The following is a 14,657-nucleotide window of genomic DNA, read 5'->3' as shown; positions in this document are numbered from 1 at the left end:
GGTAATCCCTGATTATTTTCATCCAATTGTCAGGATTTTGATGATGTGGGAAATCTTTATGTTAGACCTTTTTAAAAACATTCTGAATATATTAAACTTATCTACAGGATAATTAGCAAAATGTATAAAGTATAGATTATTGTACAAAGGACAGATATTAAAAAAATCACCAATCCACCTGAAACTCAAGGACAATATAAATCTTAGCCAAAGTAATGAACAGCAAAACACAAACTCCTCTTTTTATTGTTTCATGTATTGGCAAGTAAATTGCTCTTAACGAATCAACAGTCCTATTATTCCTCAGTGGAAGGATGCAATCTGGGAAAATTCTGTATTTCTGGCTGCATTGGTGGTCCTGGTCAATACGGAAGCCCAGCACTGACTTCAGTTCCAAAGAAAAACAGGGCAGAGCTGCTATTTGTCAAGATTTTCTCCTTCCCACAAAAGGATAAAGAAGGTTATCTGAGTTTGTAAAATTGGAGGAGGAAAGAGAAGGAAGCAGGGATTTGGACATAAGAAACAAAGGAAGACTAGTTAAGACTAAGTCTTTTTCTTTTGCTGGTTTCTTGGGGAATTTTTTAACACGCTTCTTATTCGTAGATAAACACCTGTTGATTCTGCCATATTTTCAAATTCAAATGGTGTTATGCCTGCAGCAAACTTGCTCATATCAGGAACAAGACTGGAGTTTTTTGCAGATGATTCAGTGCTTGTTACCACTTTATTACCGCCTGTATTTTCTCCATCATTAACCTCACGGCTGGGAGCAGGCATGGTGTTATCCAGCAAGCCTTCAGAATCTGTATTATCAGGATTTTCCTTGAAATTAAGTAAACTGTCTCCTGGATTAGGACTAGTTATAGAATGTTCATTTTCTGTTATCTCTTCACTGATGTCGGAAAACCTAGTTTCCACTGTAATCACCTTATCTGATGATCTTACTTCTGCAACAAGATCTACTTCATTCCTAGATGGTGATGATGTAACAGAATTTCCAGTTAAAGGTGTATCAACAGGAATCTCAGAGTCACTGTTTGTGCTTTCTGCCTGCTCTAATGCTGCCCAGATTAATCGCTGCTGTTCCTCTAGCTCTTCCAAGGTCAGAGTATCCTCATCCATTATCGAGTCCACTATTTTTGGCTGAGGAATATCACTGGAAGGATTCAATGGCTGAGTAGTCCTAGGAAGAGGAGGGCGTGTGGGTGTTGAAGGTTGAGGTGGTGTAAGATTTAGTGGAGGTGTTCCTCGTGGTAAAGGAGGAGGAGTTGACATCGATGGATGTCCAGGTGGCAGTGGAGGTTGGAACTGAAAACTGTTGTGAGTTTGAGATCTTTGTGACACTTCCAGGTCTAGAAACAGATTAAGAGACATCTATTAGAATCTGAAATCTGATGAGGACAAGATTCAAAGTGCCAATGTTCTGATTAACTAGCAGACTTATGTCTTTTCATCCTTGGTTTTCAGCTGAGAGAACAAACTTTTTGAAGGTTTTAATATCCACTGAAACTATGTTTTTGGGGATTTTAACTCTGCTAGCCATTCAAGGAAAAAAAAAAAGGTAAAATACTCTTGAGGGTATTGAGAACAAACTTATTCCACACCAAGACACACTGAAGGATTCCCTCATAGGAAATCCAAAAGGAAAGCCAGAGGTTTCTCTAGCTATTCTAACATTTAAACAACACTGTAAGTCCTCCTGTGAGTTTGACTCATTTAAGACGTTGTCAGCTTGTAACTTCCTACATTACTTCATCCAAATATTTAAGGATTTGGAGGTCTTCATAACAGATGTTTCTTTAGGATACACTTGAAGTAAAGAGATCGGAATTTGTAACCTAACATTCCAATTGCTCTGAGCACATTTGAAACCTCCTACTTGGTACTGGAAGATATGACAAGCACAGCAACAGAGAATGCTTATTATAGAGGCCCAAATGAAACTACAGTAGGACACTGCTAGCATATGTTAGCATTTACATTAATTACCACCGTAACGAATATTAACACACTGGTTTCTCTTCAGGAACACTGACATTTCAATTCAGAGCAAGTTATTGTGAAAATAAAAACTGAAATTAGAAAAAAATAATTGCAGAATAACTATACCAGAATCTAGGTCCATGTCAGCTGCTGGTACCTCCAAATTGTCGTCTTTTGGTCGTTTAGAATGATGAGACCTTGACTGAGATGCAGCCCTTTTATTGCTAGATTTTGGACTTGGCTGAAAAGAAATTATCCAGGAAAACAAAAGAAATCAGTATTAAATTCTACAAGGTAACATTTCCAACTATAAGAATATACTTAAAGCAATTTCTAACTATACAATCATTTGGCGACCCAGTGTGTAAACTAGACAGTGAAGTTTGAGAGACTTAATGCAACTGAATAGAACTGTAATCTTGTTCAGGTTTAAGTGGCAAAAGAAAAGACTGTCTGCATTCCAAACACAGGATTATGACCAAGTCCCCACCTGGACACCTAGATCTTATGAGACCATCACAAGTCAAGTATTGCACATCCCTTTCTAGCAGGCTTAGAATTTATTTTTTTAATTCCATAGAGCATTACACTTTGGGACTGAGAGCATAGCATGCATCTTCACCCTTAACTAGAAGTATTCTACAGTAGATAACACTAGGCTAGAGTCACATTAGCGAAGACCTGAGAATGATACAAGACAGGACTACCATATGTTTTCTCAAGTCACTGTAATAAGGTTACTGTAAATCACGACTACACAAGTAAGCTTTTCACTTATTAGGGAAGTCTGGAACTAAGACTGGTTTTAGGCTGTAAAAGTTTATAGCAACCTTTTTTCACAACTGTTTATAAAATATTGCACACTTGGGATCTGCTTATATTAATTGAAATAATGGAATTTGTTCTAAACATGAAGCTCCTTTTTGTTAGAACAGGTAAACCAAGCATCAGCATTTCATGCCTGGTAGTGTCAGTAAGAAAGTCTATCCCCTTGTGCAAAAAAGAAGATATAAACAAGAGGTCATCACTGGCTATGCTAACTACAAGACAACTTCCCCCCCCCCCAAATAACAATGAGATATATTCACCGCATGAAAATTTGAAAGGTAGTTAGCAAAAACATCCTTCTGTTGAGATGGCTGCATGGGGATGGAACCAAATATCTGCCATTCCTACAGAAAAAAAAAAAAAAGGAAATAATGTTGCATATGGTTGGTTAGTAACACAACAGTAAAACTTAAGAGAAACACTTGAGAGATTAACAAGCCAAGATGAATTCCAGTTCTCATCAAAAGCCTCATTTATTAGAGTAAATAGATCTTTAGTAGAAACCTCTGGCAAACCAAAGTACTCTCACCTGTGAGCACAAACAGCTGATGCAATGCATTATGACTGGGTAGTAGGAATAGTAATTTAAAAAAAAAATCACCTTTACAAAATGTCATTAACTATTTCATAGCCACTACTCTTCAACATTTGCAACACAACTACAAACTTCCCCTTGAAATAACTGTTCAGACAAAAAAAAAAGGCTTACTTTGAAAAACTGTTAATTTTTAGTCAAAACCAAAAAAAAACAAGGACCGAACTTTGGTTAAGAATACTGAATGAAAAAACACATTTGGAAGCCACTAAATGGGCAAACGTAAAGCTGTAAAAGAAAATGTACAAGTGCTTCTTGTCAATGCACAGGCATTAACATCAGTGATGGAGTTCACTACTAACAGCAGGTTAAAATGCTTTTGAAGATAAAAAGTTCAGCAGCAGCAGCCACAGGAGATTCCTTGTGTGCTCTGTGCTTAAGAGGGCACCCACTATGTGGGTCTTCTGATATGACTCGTTTTGTTCTAGCTGTTACAAAGCTTCCCAGAGCTTGTCCACTGGTCTGATGTAGTTTTCTATGGTTGAAATTACCTTTATGGTAACACCCACAGTAATTTTCACATTCCAAGAACATTCAGAAAATTTAGATGTATGGAAGGAACAGGCATTCATGTGTGAAGTTTTCTGTTTTAAAACAAACAAACAAACAAAAAAACCCCTATCCTTCTAGGCTCCTCTTGGTCTCATAATGGAAATAATCACCACAGAAGCACTGTCAGACCCAACCTACAAGAGTTGTGACAGATATCAGATAGATGGGTGTCATGTCAATTACCTCAATGGTCCCTAGTCCCAAAGCAGATGCTTAAAAATAAGAGCCTGTTGAAAGAAAATTGTCATATGCAGAATATAAAATGTTAAAACTTGGCCAAAAGTAATTAATGTTACTCAGCATGTTGTTTAGAAGGCAGAGGACGGCCACTTACATCTGGGATCCCACTTGGAGTAGATATATTAAAGCCTGGATAGTTTATCAACTTAGAGACATCGTAAGTGGTGCGTTTTGTTTGGTGAGATCCTTCATCTTCCATTCCACCATCACCTATAATGAAATATAATTATTATTGATGCTAATTAAGAATGTTACTGAAAAAATCCACAAGATTTAAGAACAGGGTTTTGGGGTTTGGAATGTAAGTATTGACAGAAGGCTTTGTAATCCACAAAGGCAATAACAATGACCAAATCTATCAAATACATGCGTGAAGCTTCCCCAGAAACCTAACTGGATATTCATAATAATACTACTCTTCATGAACCATTACTCAGCCTCAGAATTTGGCATCAGGACTGTTCTCCGAGATGCAGCATAAATGCTGGTCTTAGTAAAAAGCTGGTAAATTACTTGGTAAGTTGGGTTTCAAAAAATATATTCTTTGCTTGTTGGTGATCTTACTCTTATTATATAAGAATAAGTTACTGAACTTTAAAAAGTACTATGGTTTCTTTCATAAAACATAACAAAAGAGAAGCTTATAAAAAAAAGGAAGAGGAAATCTGACAACAGGCTATTTGCAAGTCTTGCACAGTTTCACAGGAACTCTATTCTAATAGCAAGGGTTGATGAGAGTGAAATCACACTGACAAAGAGTCATCATCTATGCAATCCAATCATTATAGAAGCTGTTTCATTGTCACATCATAGCTAGATGAAAGGGGAGTATTTTTACATTACTTTAGAAAAGAAAACTTCATTTACAACTTCCTCTCTCTCCCATGAGGAAGATGAAGGTTTACAAACTACGTAATTTGTCTCCTGAATAGGGTGCAGCCAGTAAATAGCCTGCATTCTGAAAACTGCATTCCCGCAGCACATTCCTTACCTTTTCCATCATAAAGCGCAAGTCCCGAGTACTCCATTTCAGCCTCCTTGAGCCAGCCTGGAGGATAACCCAGCTGACGCATGCGATATATAAATGGAGGAAGACTTTTATCTGTGACACCAAGTGCATCTTGAAGTTCGCCACTAAGTTAAGGAAACAAACAAAACAAAATGTTCTCCACTAAAATCCATGATTGATTTCTGACAAAAGGAAGTTATGAATATTTTGTTGAATTTTAAACTGTCAAGTTAAAATAACTTAGTGTTAGCTCAAACTATGTTGCCTGTCAATCCCAAATGTAACAATTTTAGGTCAAAACCAGCTCTGCTGTTAAAGGTAACTTTTAACGCTTTCATTTCTCGTATGCTTAAACATTTTGTGAGAATTAATTTTATGCTGAGAACAACTTACTTGACTTGTTACTTCCGATTCATGGCCTTAACTGTAACTATATTGTCAGGAAGGGTGGAACTTAACACAACACTAAATTTACTGGTGATTTCTTTGGAGACTGCTACAGTCATATTATGATTTTTTAAAACATTTTGGATAGAGAGAAAAAGAGAGGAAGGGATACTCAAAGCTCAAAATTGTCAGAATTTTGCATGCATTTTTAGTTTATTAGGAACCTAATATATTTGCAATTTGAGTAGCCAAAGAGTAACATTTATCTCCCTACATTAGGGAAAATGCCATGGGAAAGAGTAGGACTATTAAACTACCAATGAGTTTTCATTTGAAAACTACCTGTGCAATTTATTAAACAAAATTTTATTTAGCAAACAAATTTGAATATAATACACCCATAGTTAAGAGTAGCAGATGGACTTAATAGAACTCTGGAAAGTAACATCTGGCACTCCAAAGGTAGAAAAGGTATTCCAGAAAAGCAGTGCAACAGCTAATGGAAGGAAAAGAGATACCTAATTACTCCTGGTTTAAATTTTCCAAACCTCTCTTCTACTTCTTCTGCATGATAACGCTGCTGAAAATTCTGATTGCTCGCTTCACCACAAGCTTCCATAAACTCCTTTCTCTTCTCACTTATACGAGCTGCATTTCGTGGCTTAAAGATAACACAATTGGGAAGTTTAGATTTGGACAATTTAAAGTTTATGCACTCGTTCACCCAACATAAAACTGATACTCCTTGCCCTCAGCATGCTTAATCATTTATCGCATGGCCATGGGATAGAACTACAGTTGTAATGAAAACTACATAGCAAAAAACTAAGAGTATTTGCATTGGATCTAGCAGAGCTCTGAATCAGGAAGAAAGACTGTTCAAACTGAAAAATGTCCCTCCATAAATTAGAGGAGGCACTGAAACCATTACACTACAAAATTAATTTATGTTCTGATTTAGTATGTTAGAATTTATAAGTATGAACAGTATAATCTAATCAACAGAGATGAATAACCATTTGTACATCCTGTCCCCAATGCATCTAATTATTTTTTTTTAAATGGTGCAGTTACACTGAAACATTTCTTCAAGAGCAGCGGTCTTTTGAATACTTATGTAGACTTTACCTTTGGGCAATCTTTCATTTGATGGTCTTCAGAACCACAATTGAAACAATGCGGTTTTGGCCTGCTTAAAAAATGCACAAGAAGTTAAGCCTGAAAATCATTTTGCAATGTTGAATGCACTTAATTATTTTAAATCTTTTAGATTTTTAGACTTGGAAAGAAAAAAAGTAAGCATTGCTTGCTGACTTCATATGCTGTCTTCTGCTTCTCTTAAATTGACTGCATAATGTTAATCTTCAAAATAGACTAACAGAATATTGTTTATTTCACAGTCCTAAGGGGAACACAAGAAATGAGAAAAACACAGGCACAGCATTTGGTGGTGGTGGGGAAGAATACATGACAGCATGTGGAGAGGAGGGCAGGAGAGAAAGAGAGAGAGAGAGAGAAAGCGAGAAAGAGAGAAAGAGCGAGAGAGCGAGTGAGGAGAACTAAAATTACAGTGGAAAAGTAGTACTTCCAGGCAGAAATGGAGCTTTTCTATCCCATATAATAGAAATCTATTCCTTTAAGAGGGAATAGAATAGTCATACAATAATTCAGGCTGGATCTCAGGAGATCTCTAATCCAGTCCCTTAATCAAAGCTGGGTCAGCTATGAGATCAGACCAGGTTGCTCAGGGCTTTATCCAGTTGGGTCTTGAACATCTCTCAGGATAGAGACTGCATAACCTCTCTGGGCAACCTGATCCAATAGTTTACTGTCCTAAAGGTGGAAAAGCTTTTCCTTATATCATGCTGCAGATAGAAGAGTATTCACTGAAGGATTTCTGCTTCTGATTAAATATGTAAACATTTGCATAGATAGTGTCAATAAATGAAAACAAAACCTACATACTAAAGCTTACACTATGTCCAGAGGAAGGAAAGCAAAGATGTTAAAACAATACCTTTAACTCTAGAGCACAGGTAAGGAACCCCTCAATTTAATATGCCTGTAGTACATTAATACCTCTATTTCTCTTTTTATGCTTGTATCATCAGAGGTCTGATCCTTTTTACAATACTAAGAATCAGTTACCCGTAGAAACAAGTAGGAGAGCATGGCTACTTCTTTGGAAAGTCCTGGTCCACAGTTTGAACAAGTTATTGCATATTGTGCAATTGTGCACTGAAAACCTGGAATGGAACTGCAGCTGGCTTCAAGCTTATTTTTCCTTGTAAATTCATACCATGGCAGCAAACATTTTCAACATTATAGGGAGGGAAAATCCCAATCTCTTACCAGATTTTAGGGAAAGATTTCTTTTCTGAACGTTGGTTTTTTACCGAATTAGGATGGGAACCAGAAGTGGAGGCAAAAGGATGACACAAGAATGAGTGTCCAGGGTAACCCCCCCAACACGCACACACTCCAGCCACTTGAAGCCTCTAGTAAGCTAAAGTGAAGCACATCTTCTGCTTCATCTTTACATTGTATTCAAACAGAAATCTGTGGTGATCGAAGTTTTATCATCACCCCTTTTCACGAGCACGACCCTTCAATCTGCTTTCCATTCAGATGGTAGTATTTCTAATCAAACCAGAGTTTAACTCAACATGCCCCTTTACCTTTGAAATTCCCGCTAAAAGCTTGCCTAGTCTTCACTGCATCTGAAATCAGCGACTTTAGATGCTACGAAGACCACACAAGCTGTCAGTTGGATACTTGATTTGCTTTACTTCTTACCTCCCATAAAAGCTATACAATCAACTCTAAGATCAGTCTGCCTTAAAAGTCTATAAAATAAGTCAGACAGGAGTTGTTCTACAAAACAGGAAGAATGATGGTAGTACACCAGTGCAAGGATGACAAAGCAATCACTAAAAAGGCAAGCAACAGAAGAACTGAACATAAACTTCAGAAAGTTTTTACACATTGATTTTAGGCCCTTCCTAAAGAAAGTCAATAAAAAAGAGAGACCCATTGACTGCAAAGCTCAGCACTGGTTTACTTAATTTAATCTCATTGCTCAAGTATGTTCAAGGGTTTAGTATACTAGGGAATAATCACAGTGTACATCTGAACTTTTCAGCTCAAAACTTTATATTTAAGAATAATACAAACCTTTTTGGTTTTACTTGTATTTCTTGTCCATCTAGGGAGAGAATCTGGCTGAAAACTTGCTGATATCTTTAGATTTCAATAAGGAACTGCTACTGGATGAAGCAAAATTTCAATCTTGTTTAAAATATCAGTGAAAACCTAATAGTGCTTTGAATAGAATACTGACTCTTCTGGATTAAGTTACAGATGGGTCCTTGACATGAAGTCCATAGTATAAACTACAGAACTGTATCTACAATAAACTATTTTCTAAGATGGGCTTGCGTTGTTTCCTCCTACCCAATTTCTATCCAATAACCAATTTTGTTCTTTATCAGCACTTGCTAAAACTACAACACCCTTGTTTATAGGCAGAAGTTTCAAGCTAATAATTCTGATATGCTTCACAGCAGTCTTATTAATAACACATTTTGGTACAGCTTCAAAAATATAACTTGCTTCTCAAGTATGTGGAGACAGGTTGTATCATACTACTTGTGTTTGCTTTTGGACTGCAATGTGTCAGCTGCTCTGCCCATTTGTCTAAAAACATATGAGAAGACAATAGAGCCGCAAGCAAACCTGCATGGTAAAGACTTAACAAGATTCAGTAGAGTTCAGAAGCACAGCAGTTTCCAGAATCTAACAGTTGCTTTTAAAAAGAAGAGCAGATGCCAGATACTAGTCAAACTGACGCGTTAATTGAGTGCAGTACTTCACTCATTCAGAAGCATGGTACCTCATATACCACTTCACTCAGAAGTAAGTGCTATTTAGGCTTAATGTCATCTATGGGAGCTCTAAAGAAAGATGCAATAAGTACATTTAAAGAACAGTATCAAAGCTAAGCTGGCAGACATGAAACTTTAGCCACACTTAACTTGGCATTTTAGGAGAAATTCCCCTGTTAGGCATCTACTTCCTTCATCTAGAGGTTGGGAGACAGTACAAATATCATTCGGAGAAAAAGATTGACTTAATGAACTATAACAGAGACAGCTTTCCAAAGGTAAAAATTACAGCACAGTGCATACACAGTCAAAGGCAGGCACAAGAAAACCCAAGCTAGCCAGCTTATAAATTGGCAATTTTTGTTCAGATAGAAGTAATTTTTTTAACACTAGGAAGTGACCTTTACTACAAGCCTGATAACTAGATATTGCAGAAATGAACTGTGAAACTGGTTCTTGTCCTGACTCTTTCTGGGGCAGAGAAGCAATACTGGAAAATCGGGGAGAGGAGATTACTTGTGAAACTTCTTGTCCAATTTCTTTTTGTCATGGAGGACTAAAATATTAAAAAACACTTTTTCCAACATTTCCCTCAATCCCACCTTTCAAATACTGGCTTTAATAAACAGTAAAGAACCAACTTTAAAATGGATGCAAGTTAAGAGCATTCCATAGTTAAATTTTATTACAAGACTTTCCCTCTGACTCCCACATTTGGAAAAAAACCCACCTTACAGCATATTTGAGTTTGCCAAGCCCTTTTCTCCTCCCGAAGAGCAGATTTTACAGTGGGAGAATGCTTATTCGTTATCTGGAATGAGCTGTCATTCCAAACCTGATTACAAACTGGCCCAGGAAATTCTTAAAGTCACAAGATGTATTTATAAAGATAAGGCATTCACTCTTCCCAAGCATAAGCCTTCTAAAAATCAGCAAGCCAATCATATCAAAATACTTACAAGTTTTGAGTAAAAAAGCCATTAATGACTCATTAAAACTTTTCATCTATAACAACTGATAATAGTTTAGATATTACAATCTACTGAACAGAATCTGAGTTCAATTTACCCACTGGCATTCTTTGGATTTGACAAACGGAAAAAAACCCCTTGTTTTAGTAAACAGGATACTTAGGTATTTCCCATCCTTCTGTCAGCTGTGGATTCTCATTTAATATAGGCTGTCCCAGTTTATCGAGACAAAAATTGGTAAAATACAGAACACTTCCTACAACCTGTAGAAAAAAAGTCAGAAAATTGTCAGAAATGTGTCAGCATTTAGGTCAGATTGGTAGCATTTCTATAAATTTACACTGCTTGAAATACTTCCAGGTTTTTTTTTCCCCCGCTCTGTAAGAATTTACAAATAATACATGCCCACACCTGTACAAATAAGTATTTTTTTCAGTGATGTAGCCAAAACATGCTGAACTTAACTGCTATTACACTGATAAATGAAATTTAACAAGATCTTATTTTAATGGCAGTGTATACTGAATATGTAAAATGAAGAGTCAGACCTACCATTGAAGAGTACATAGTCAAAAACTTACACTAAAAGCTTCTTTAGTTTTTTTAACAGAATTCGAGCTTGCTGTTTTACAGTCCTCTTCCAAAAGAACACTGGAGGGCTGACATGAAAAGTAAAAATGCAATTAATTAATTTAAAATAACAGGAAATAGAAGAGCTCCTAAATTACTGAAGTATGTAAAAGGCACAGAACATGGAATACAGCTGCTACTCTTTCATACAACATTAGTTAAACAGTAGGATGGAAATGTCTACATCAGTCGTGATGCCTTCCACAGTCCAAAGTAAGACACAGCCCATTTTTAATGTTTTCTTTGATGAGCAATATGCTGCATAAGAACATCTTTATTCTTACCTCAAAAGCTAAGAGAAAGATGGGGAGAAATGTGCCATTTCACCCTTTTATTGAAAGGGGATTCTAAAAAGTGAATGTTAAGTAAAACTCAAAATTCTAAACTAAGAGAAGAAAGTAGAAATTTCCAGATTCTGTTGTTCATCTACGCTCTTATATATACTCAAAGTTGGGGCAAATACTGTCAGAACAGGATATGTTAAGTTTGTACCTTATGGTCTTTTCTTGATTATTTAAACCAACTTATTGCTTTGCTATTACACAAATATCACTAGGAACAGTTTTAAAGAAGCATTTTCATAGGCAGAAAGGCTATTTTCTTTGTCCTGGTCCTCTATTTTTGGAACAAATAGTTATACAACATTTGTTTGAAAGTTACTTGATTTGGAATTAAACAGGAAAAAATATCTAGAATTCAGCTATTTAGCAGTATTTAGTATTTCAATATTCCCAATATAAAGATGCAAAAGAAGGAGCACCCAATAACAATCTGAGTTTTAAAGTACCTGTGGCTTAACATTGAAGTGCGTTTTTTCTTGTTCACCCCTCTTCTGCTCTTCGTATTTCTGAACTAAATTAAAAACAAAATCTTCAATTTCTTGACGATACTGCCTGTAACAGAGTGAAGAAGTATACAGAGATGAAGACTTGAGGAAGACTGAAACATATGCCAGTTGTCTTTTTTTTTTTAAGCATTTACTGTTTACTAAAGAACTTAGAAAAGGGGCAGTCAACTTCTTTCCTGTCCTCCTCCGTCCCAACACCCACCAACATGAATGCAATCTATTATTAGAGAGCACCCTTACATTAAGGTGGCAAAAAATCAACTCAGACGCAGGGAAAATTTAATTTACTATATTTACCCACAACGCTCATGAAACTCAAACTGCTATTCAGACTCACTCCAAGTTCCTGGAAGGCACACTTCATTTCATGATAAAAACAGATATGAAAGCAACAGGCCTGCTGTCATATTGCTCATTATCCCTTCTCCCTTTCAAGCTTAACAAGTTTATGTTATTGAATAAAACATATATCCATCCTTTGGGGAAACACTAACATAGCCAAACAAACAAACAAGAAGTCCCATTTCCTGTCAGGATTGCTTTTTCTTGGAAAGTACTTACTTAGAAATTACATTGTTCATAAATAAAATCTGTAACAGAGGTCCATCAAGTTTGGAGTTGTCCACTGAAATTCCACTAGAAGAACAGAACAGAGACAGAGACAATGGTTACTGTACTAGCTTTACTGTAAATATTCCCTATCCATTCTATCACAGCAAAGAGTCTGTAGTCCACAGAGAGAGGGAGGTTTGGTTAATACAAGTTCTGTCCTTTTAAGAAGTTCCAATTCACTTAAAACAGAAATCATCCTTTTTCAAGCAAAGCAGGTTGCCTGGTGTAAGGTGGAAAGAAAACAAAACAGAACACCACACTACAGAAATTTTCTTCTAATTGCAGTAAACTGTTATAAAATAAGATCTCTTATTTATTCAACCATTTTAATTTACTTGTTTTCACTGCTAAACTTTACAAAAACCTGTTTTCCTAAAGGTCATGTAAGTTTCATAGACAGATAGATACACACAAATAAATAAAGTTACAGTAATACAAACTAAGTTCTTGATATTTAAGTCCAAAAGACTCTTCAAGAATAGCAATGGCATTTTAGAAACCCAATATCTGAGCAGGGACAGGGACACAGAAACAAGGTTTATAAAATATGTTTCTAAAAGACATTATTACCTCAGGCAGCTATTATCTCAGACAAACTCTATTTGAAACATATATAGGTCATAAAAAGCATTTAACGTCAGCATTAACATACCTAGGACGAGTCAGAATATTCAGCTTCCTTTTAAGTTCTTGATGTTAGTTTATTGTTAAGGAACATTACTTTCTTCAGAAGACACAGACCCACAGCTTAATTAAAGGATTAAAACAAACAAGAAAACACCTAACAAGAATTCCACACAATAACTGATGGGGTTTTAGGCCTTCCTTTTCACTGCACAGAGGATTATTTAGAAATCCACCTGCCACTGAAGAAACACAATAAAATGAAAACAAACAAACAAAAAAAAACCCAAAACAAACCCCCAAACCACAAAACCCCCCAAAAAACCCTAAACAGGTGGAAAAGAGGACTAGCTGTGACAATCCAAACAGTATAATTTATTACATGTACTATGGTTGAATTGTCAGATTTATAGTATTTAATTTAAAAAATGCCTACAATCATCTTGAAAAAAGTCAACAGTAAGACACACATACTTGTAAATAGAAAATAAACTATAAAAAACATTTCAGATTCCACTCTGCTGCAGTATCGAACCCAAAAACCGTTTAGGGTACCAGTCACAATTTAACAGTTTAAATTTATTTTTAGCTATGTTAAAGATGGATTTTCAAAGTGAACATACAGCTGTTTCTCTTCTCTAGAAAGACAGAAAGGAGTCCAGGGTCAAGTGTTTTAACAGCCATCCCAGCACCAAGAACTCCGCTATCTCCTGGACCAACTTAAGTGCAGCTGCCACGGACCTGGACGTTCTGAGAATCAAAGTTTTCAGAGAAAACTTCCTCTTAAGTGACGGAAGCAGAAGCCAAGAAAAACCAGCCACCGCACCGAGACGCGGGCTCGCAGCGGCCCAAGGCGGGAGCCGCCGGGGGAGGGGGGAGGCTGCCCCCCTCCCCCCCCAAGCTCAACAATCATCGTCCTCAGTACGCGCCAGGGCTCCGGCTACCAGGCAGAAACTGACAGGGCCTTTCCCCACAGAGGCACAAGGCGCGGCCTCACGGAGGGAGGCGGGAAAAGCCGGAGTCCCTCACGCCGGAGGCGGCCGCCAGCCCCCGGAGGGCAGGCGCCAAGGCTGGCCCGGAAGGGAACGGGCGGCAGGAGCGGCGTCCGCCTTTCCCCGCCCCGCTGCGCCCTCCCCGGAGCAGGCCCTGCCTCTCCGTCAGGATATTCTCCGCCCGGAGCCGCCGCACCGTCTCTTCGCGGTCCCGCAGCCGGGCGTACAACTCCTCCAGGGCTTTCTCGGGTCCCTCCTCCTCCTCCTCGAAGCTGAGGCGAGGCGGTGGCGGCGGCCCGTCCTTTTCCTCGAGCTGCTCGAAGAGCTCGCGGTCGCCGAAATCCACCTCAGCCGCCATCTTAAGCTGCAGCAGGAAGGGAGGGGCTTAGGGGGGAGGGAGGGGGGAGCTGCCGAGGCGGGGGCAAAGGGCAGAAGGAGCCGCCGCTCGCAGCGGGAGGCGCCGGGCGGGCGGGCCCTTGCCCCGTTGCGGAGCCGGGGGACCA

General features: G+C 37.9%; 1 protein-coding gene across 3 annotated transcripts; it reads right to left on the bottom strand.

Annotated features, from left to right (window-relative positions):
* Nucleotides 1-216: 216 nt before the first annotated feature.
* On the bottom strand, nt 217-14,548 carry ZCCHC8 (zinc finger CCHC-type containing 8). 3 transcript variants are annotated; one of them, XM_075041274.1, is made up of 14 exons: nt 14,329-14,548; nt 13,191-13,233; nt 12,488-12,562; nt 11,867-11,972; nt 11,031-11,108; nt 10,609-10,712; nt 8,769-8,834; nt 6,723-6,786; nt 6,113-6,255; nt 5,190-5,332; nt 4,293-4,408; nt 3,072-3,155; nt 2,110-2,224; nt 217-1,352 (listed from the first exon to the last, which is right to left on the bottom strand). In XM_075041274.1, exons 1-14 carry the CDS (start codon nt 14,510-14,512, stop codon nt 544-546), a joined length of 2,130 nt encoding a protein of 709 aa, XP_074897375.1. In that variant the 5' UTR covers nt 14,513-14,548; the 3' UTR covers nt 217-543. The 3 variants fall into 3 exon arrangements, with proteins under 3 accessions (XP_074897375.1, XP_074897376.1, XP_074897377.1); XM_075041275.1 differs by having other exon boundaries at nt 6,723-6,783; XM_075041276.1 differs by lacking the exons at nt 8,769-8,834; nt 10,609-10,712 and having other exon boundaries at nt 6,723-6,783; nt 14,329-14,425.
* Between the last annotated feature and the right edge of the window lie 109 nt (nt 14,549-14,657).

Source organism: Buteo buteo, chromosome 11, assembly GCF_964188355.1.
Source record: "Buteo buteo chromosome 11, bButBut1.hap1.1, whole genome shotgun sequence".
In the NCBI taxonomy this organism is placed as follows: Eukaryota; Metazoa; Chordata; class Aves; order Accipitriformes; family Accipitridae; genus Buteo; species Buteo buteo.
This window is presented reverse-complemented; position numbering and strand designations above follow the sequence as displayed.

Excerpts from the sequence above, each read along its gene's own strand:
- ZCCHC8 (XM_075041274.1), bottom strand. The coding sequence starts at position 14,512 with ATGGCGGCTGAGGTGGATTTCGGCGACCGCGAGCTCTTCGAGCAGCTC. Across the intron at positions 11,973-12,487 it reads ATGAACAATGTAATTTCTAA|GCAGTATCGTCAAGAAATTG; the intron begins GTAAGTACTTTC and ends ACTCTGTTACAG. Across the intron at positions 2,225-3,071 it reads ACCTTTCAAATTTTCATGCG|CCAAGTCCAAAATCTAGCAA; the intron begins GTGAATATATCT and ends ATTTCTTTTCAG.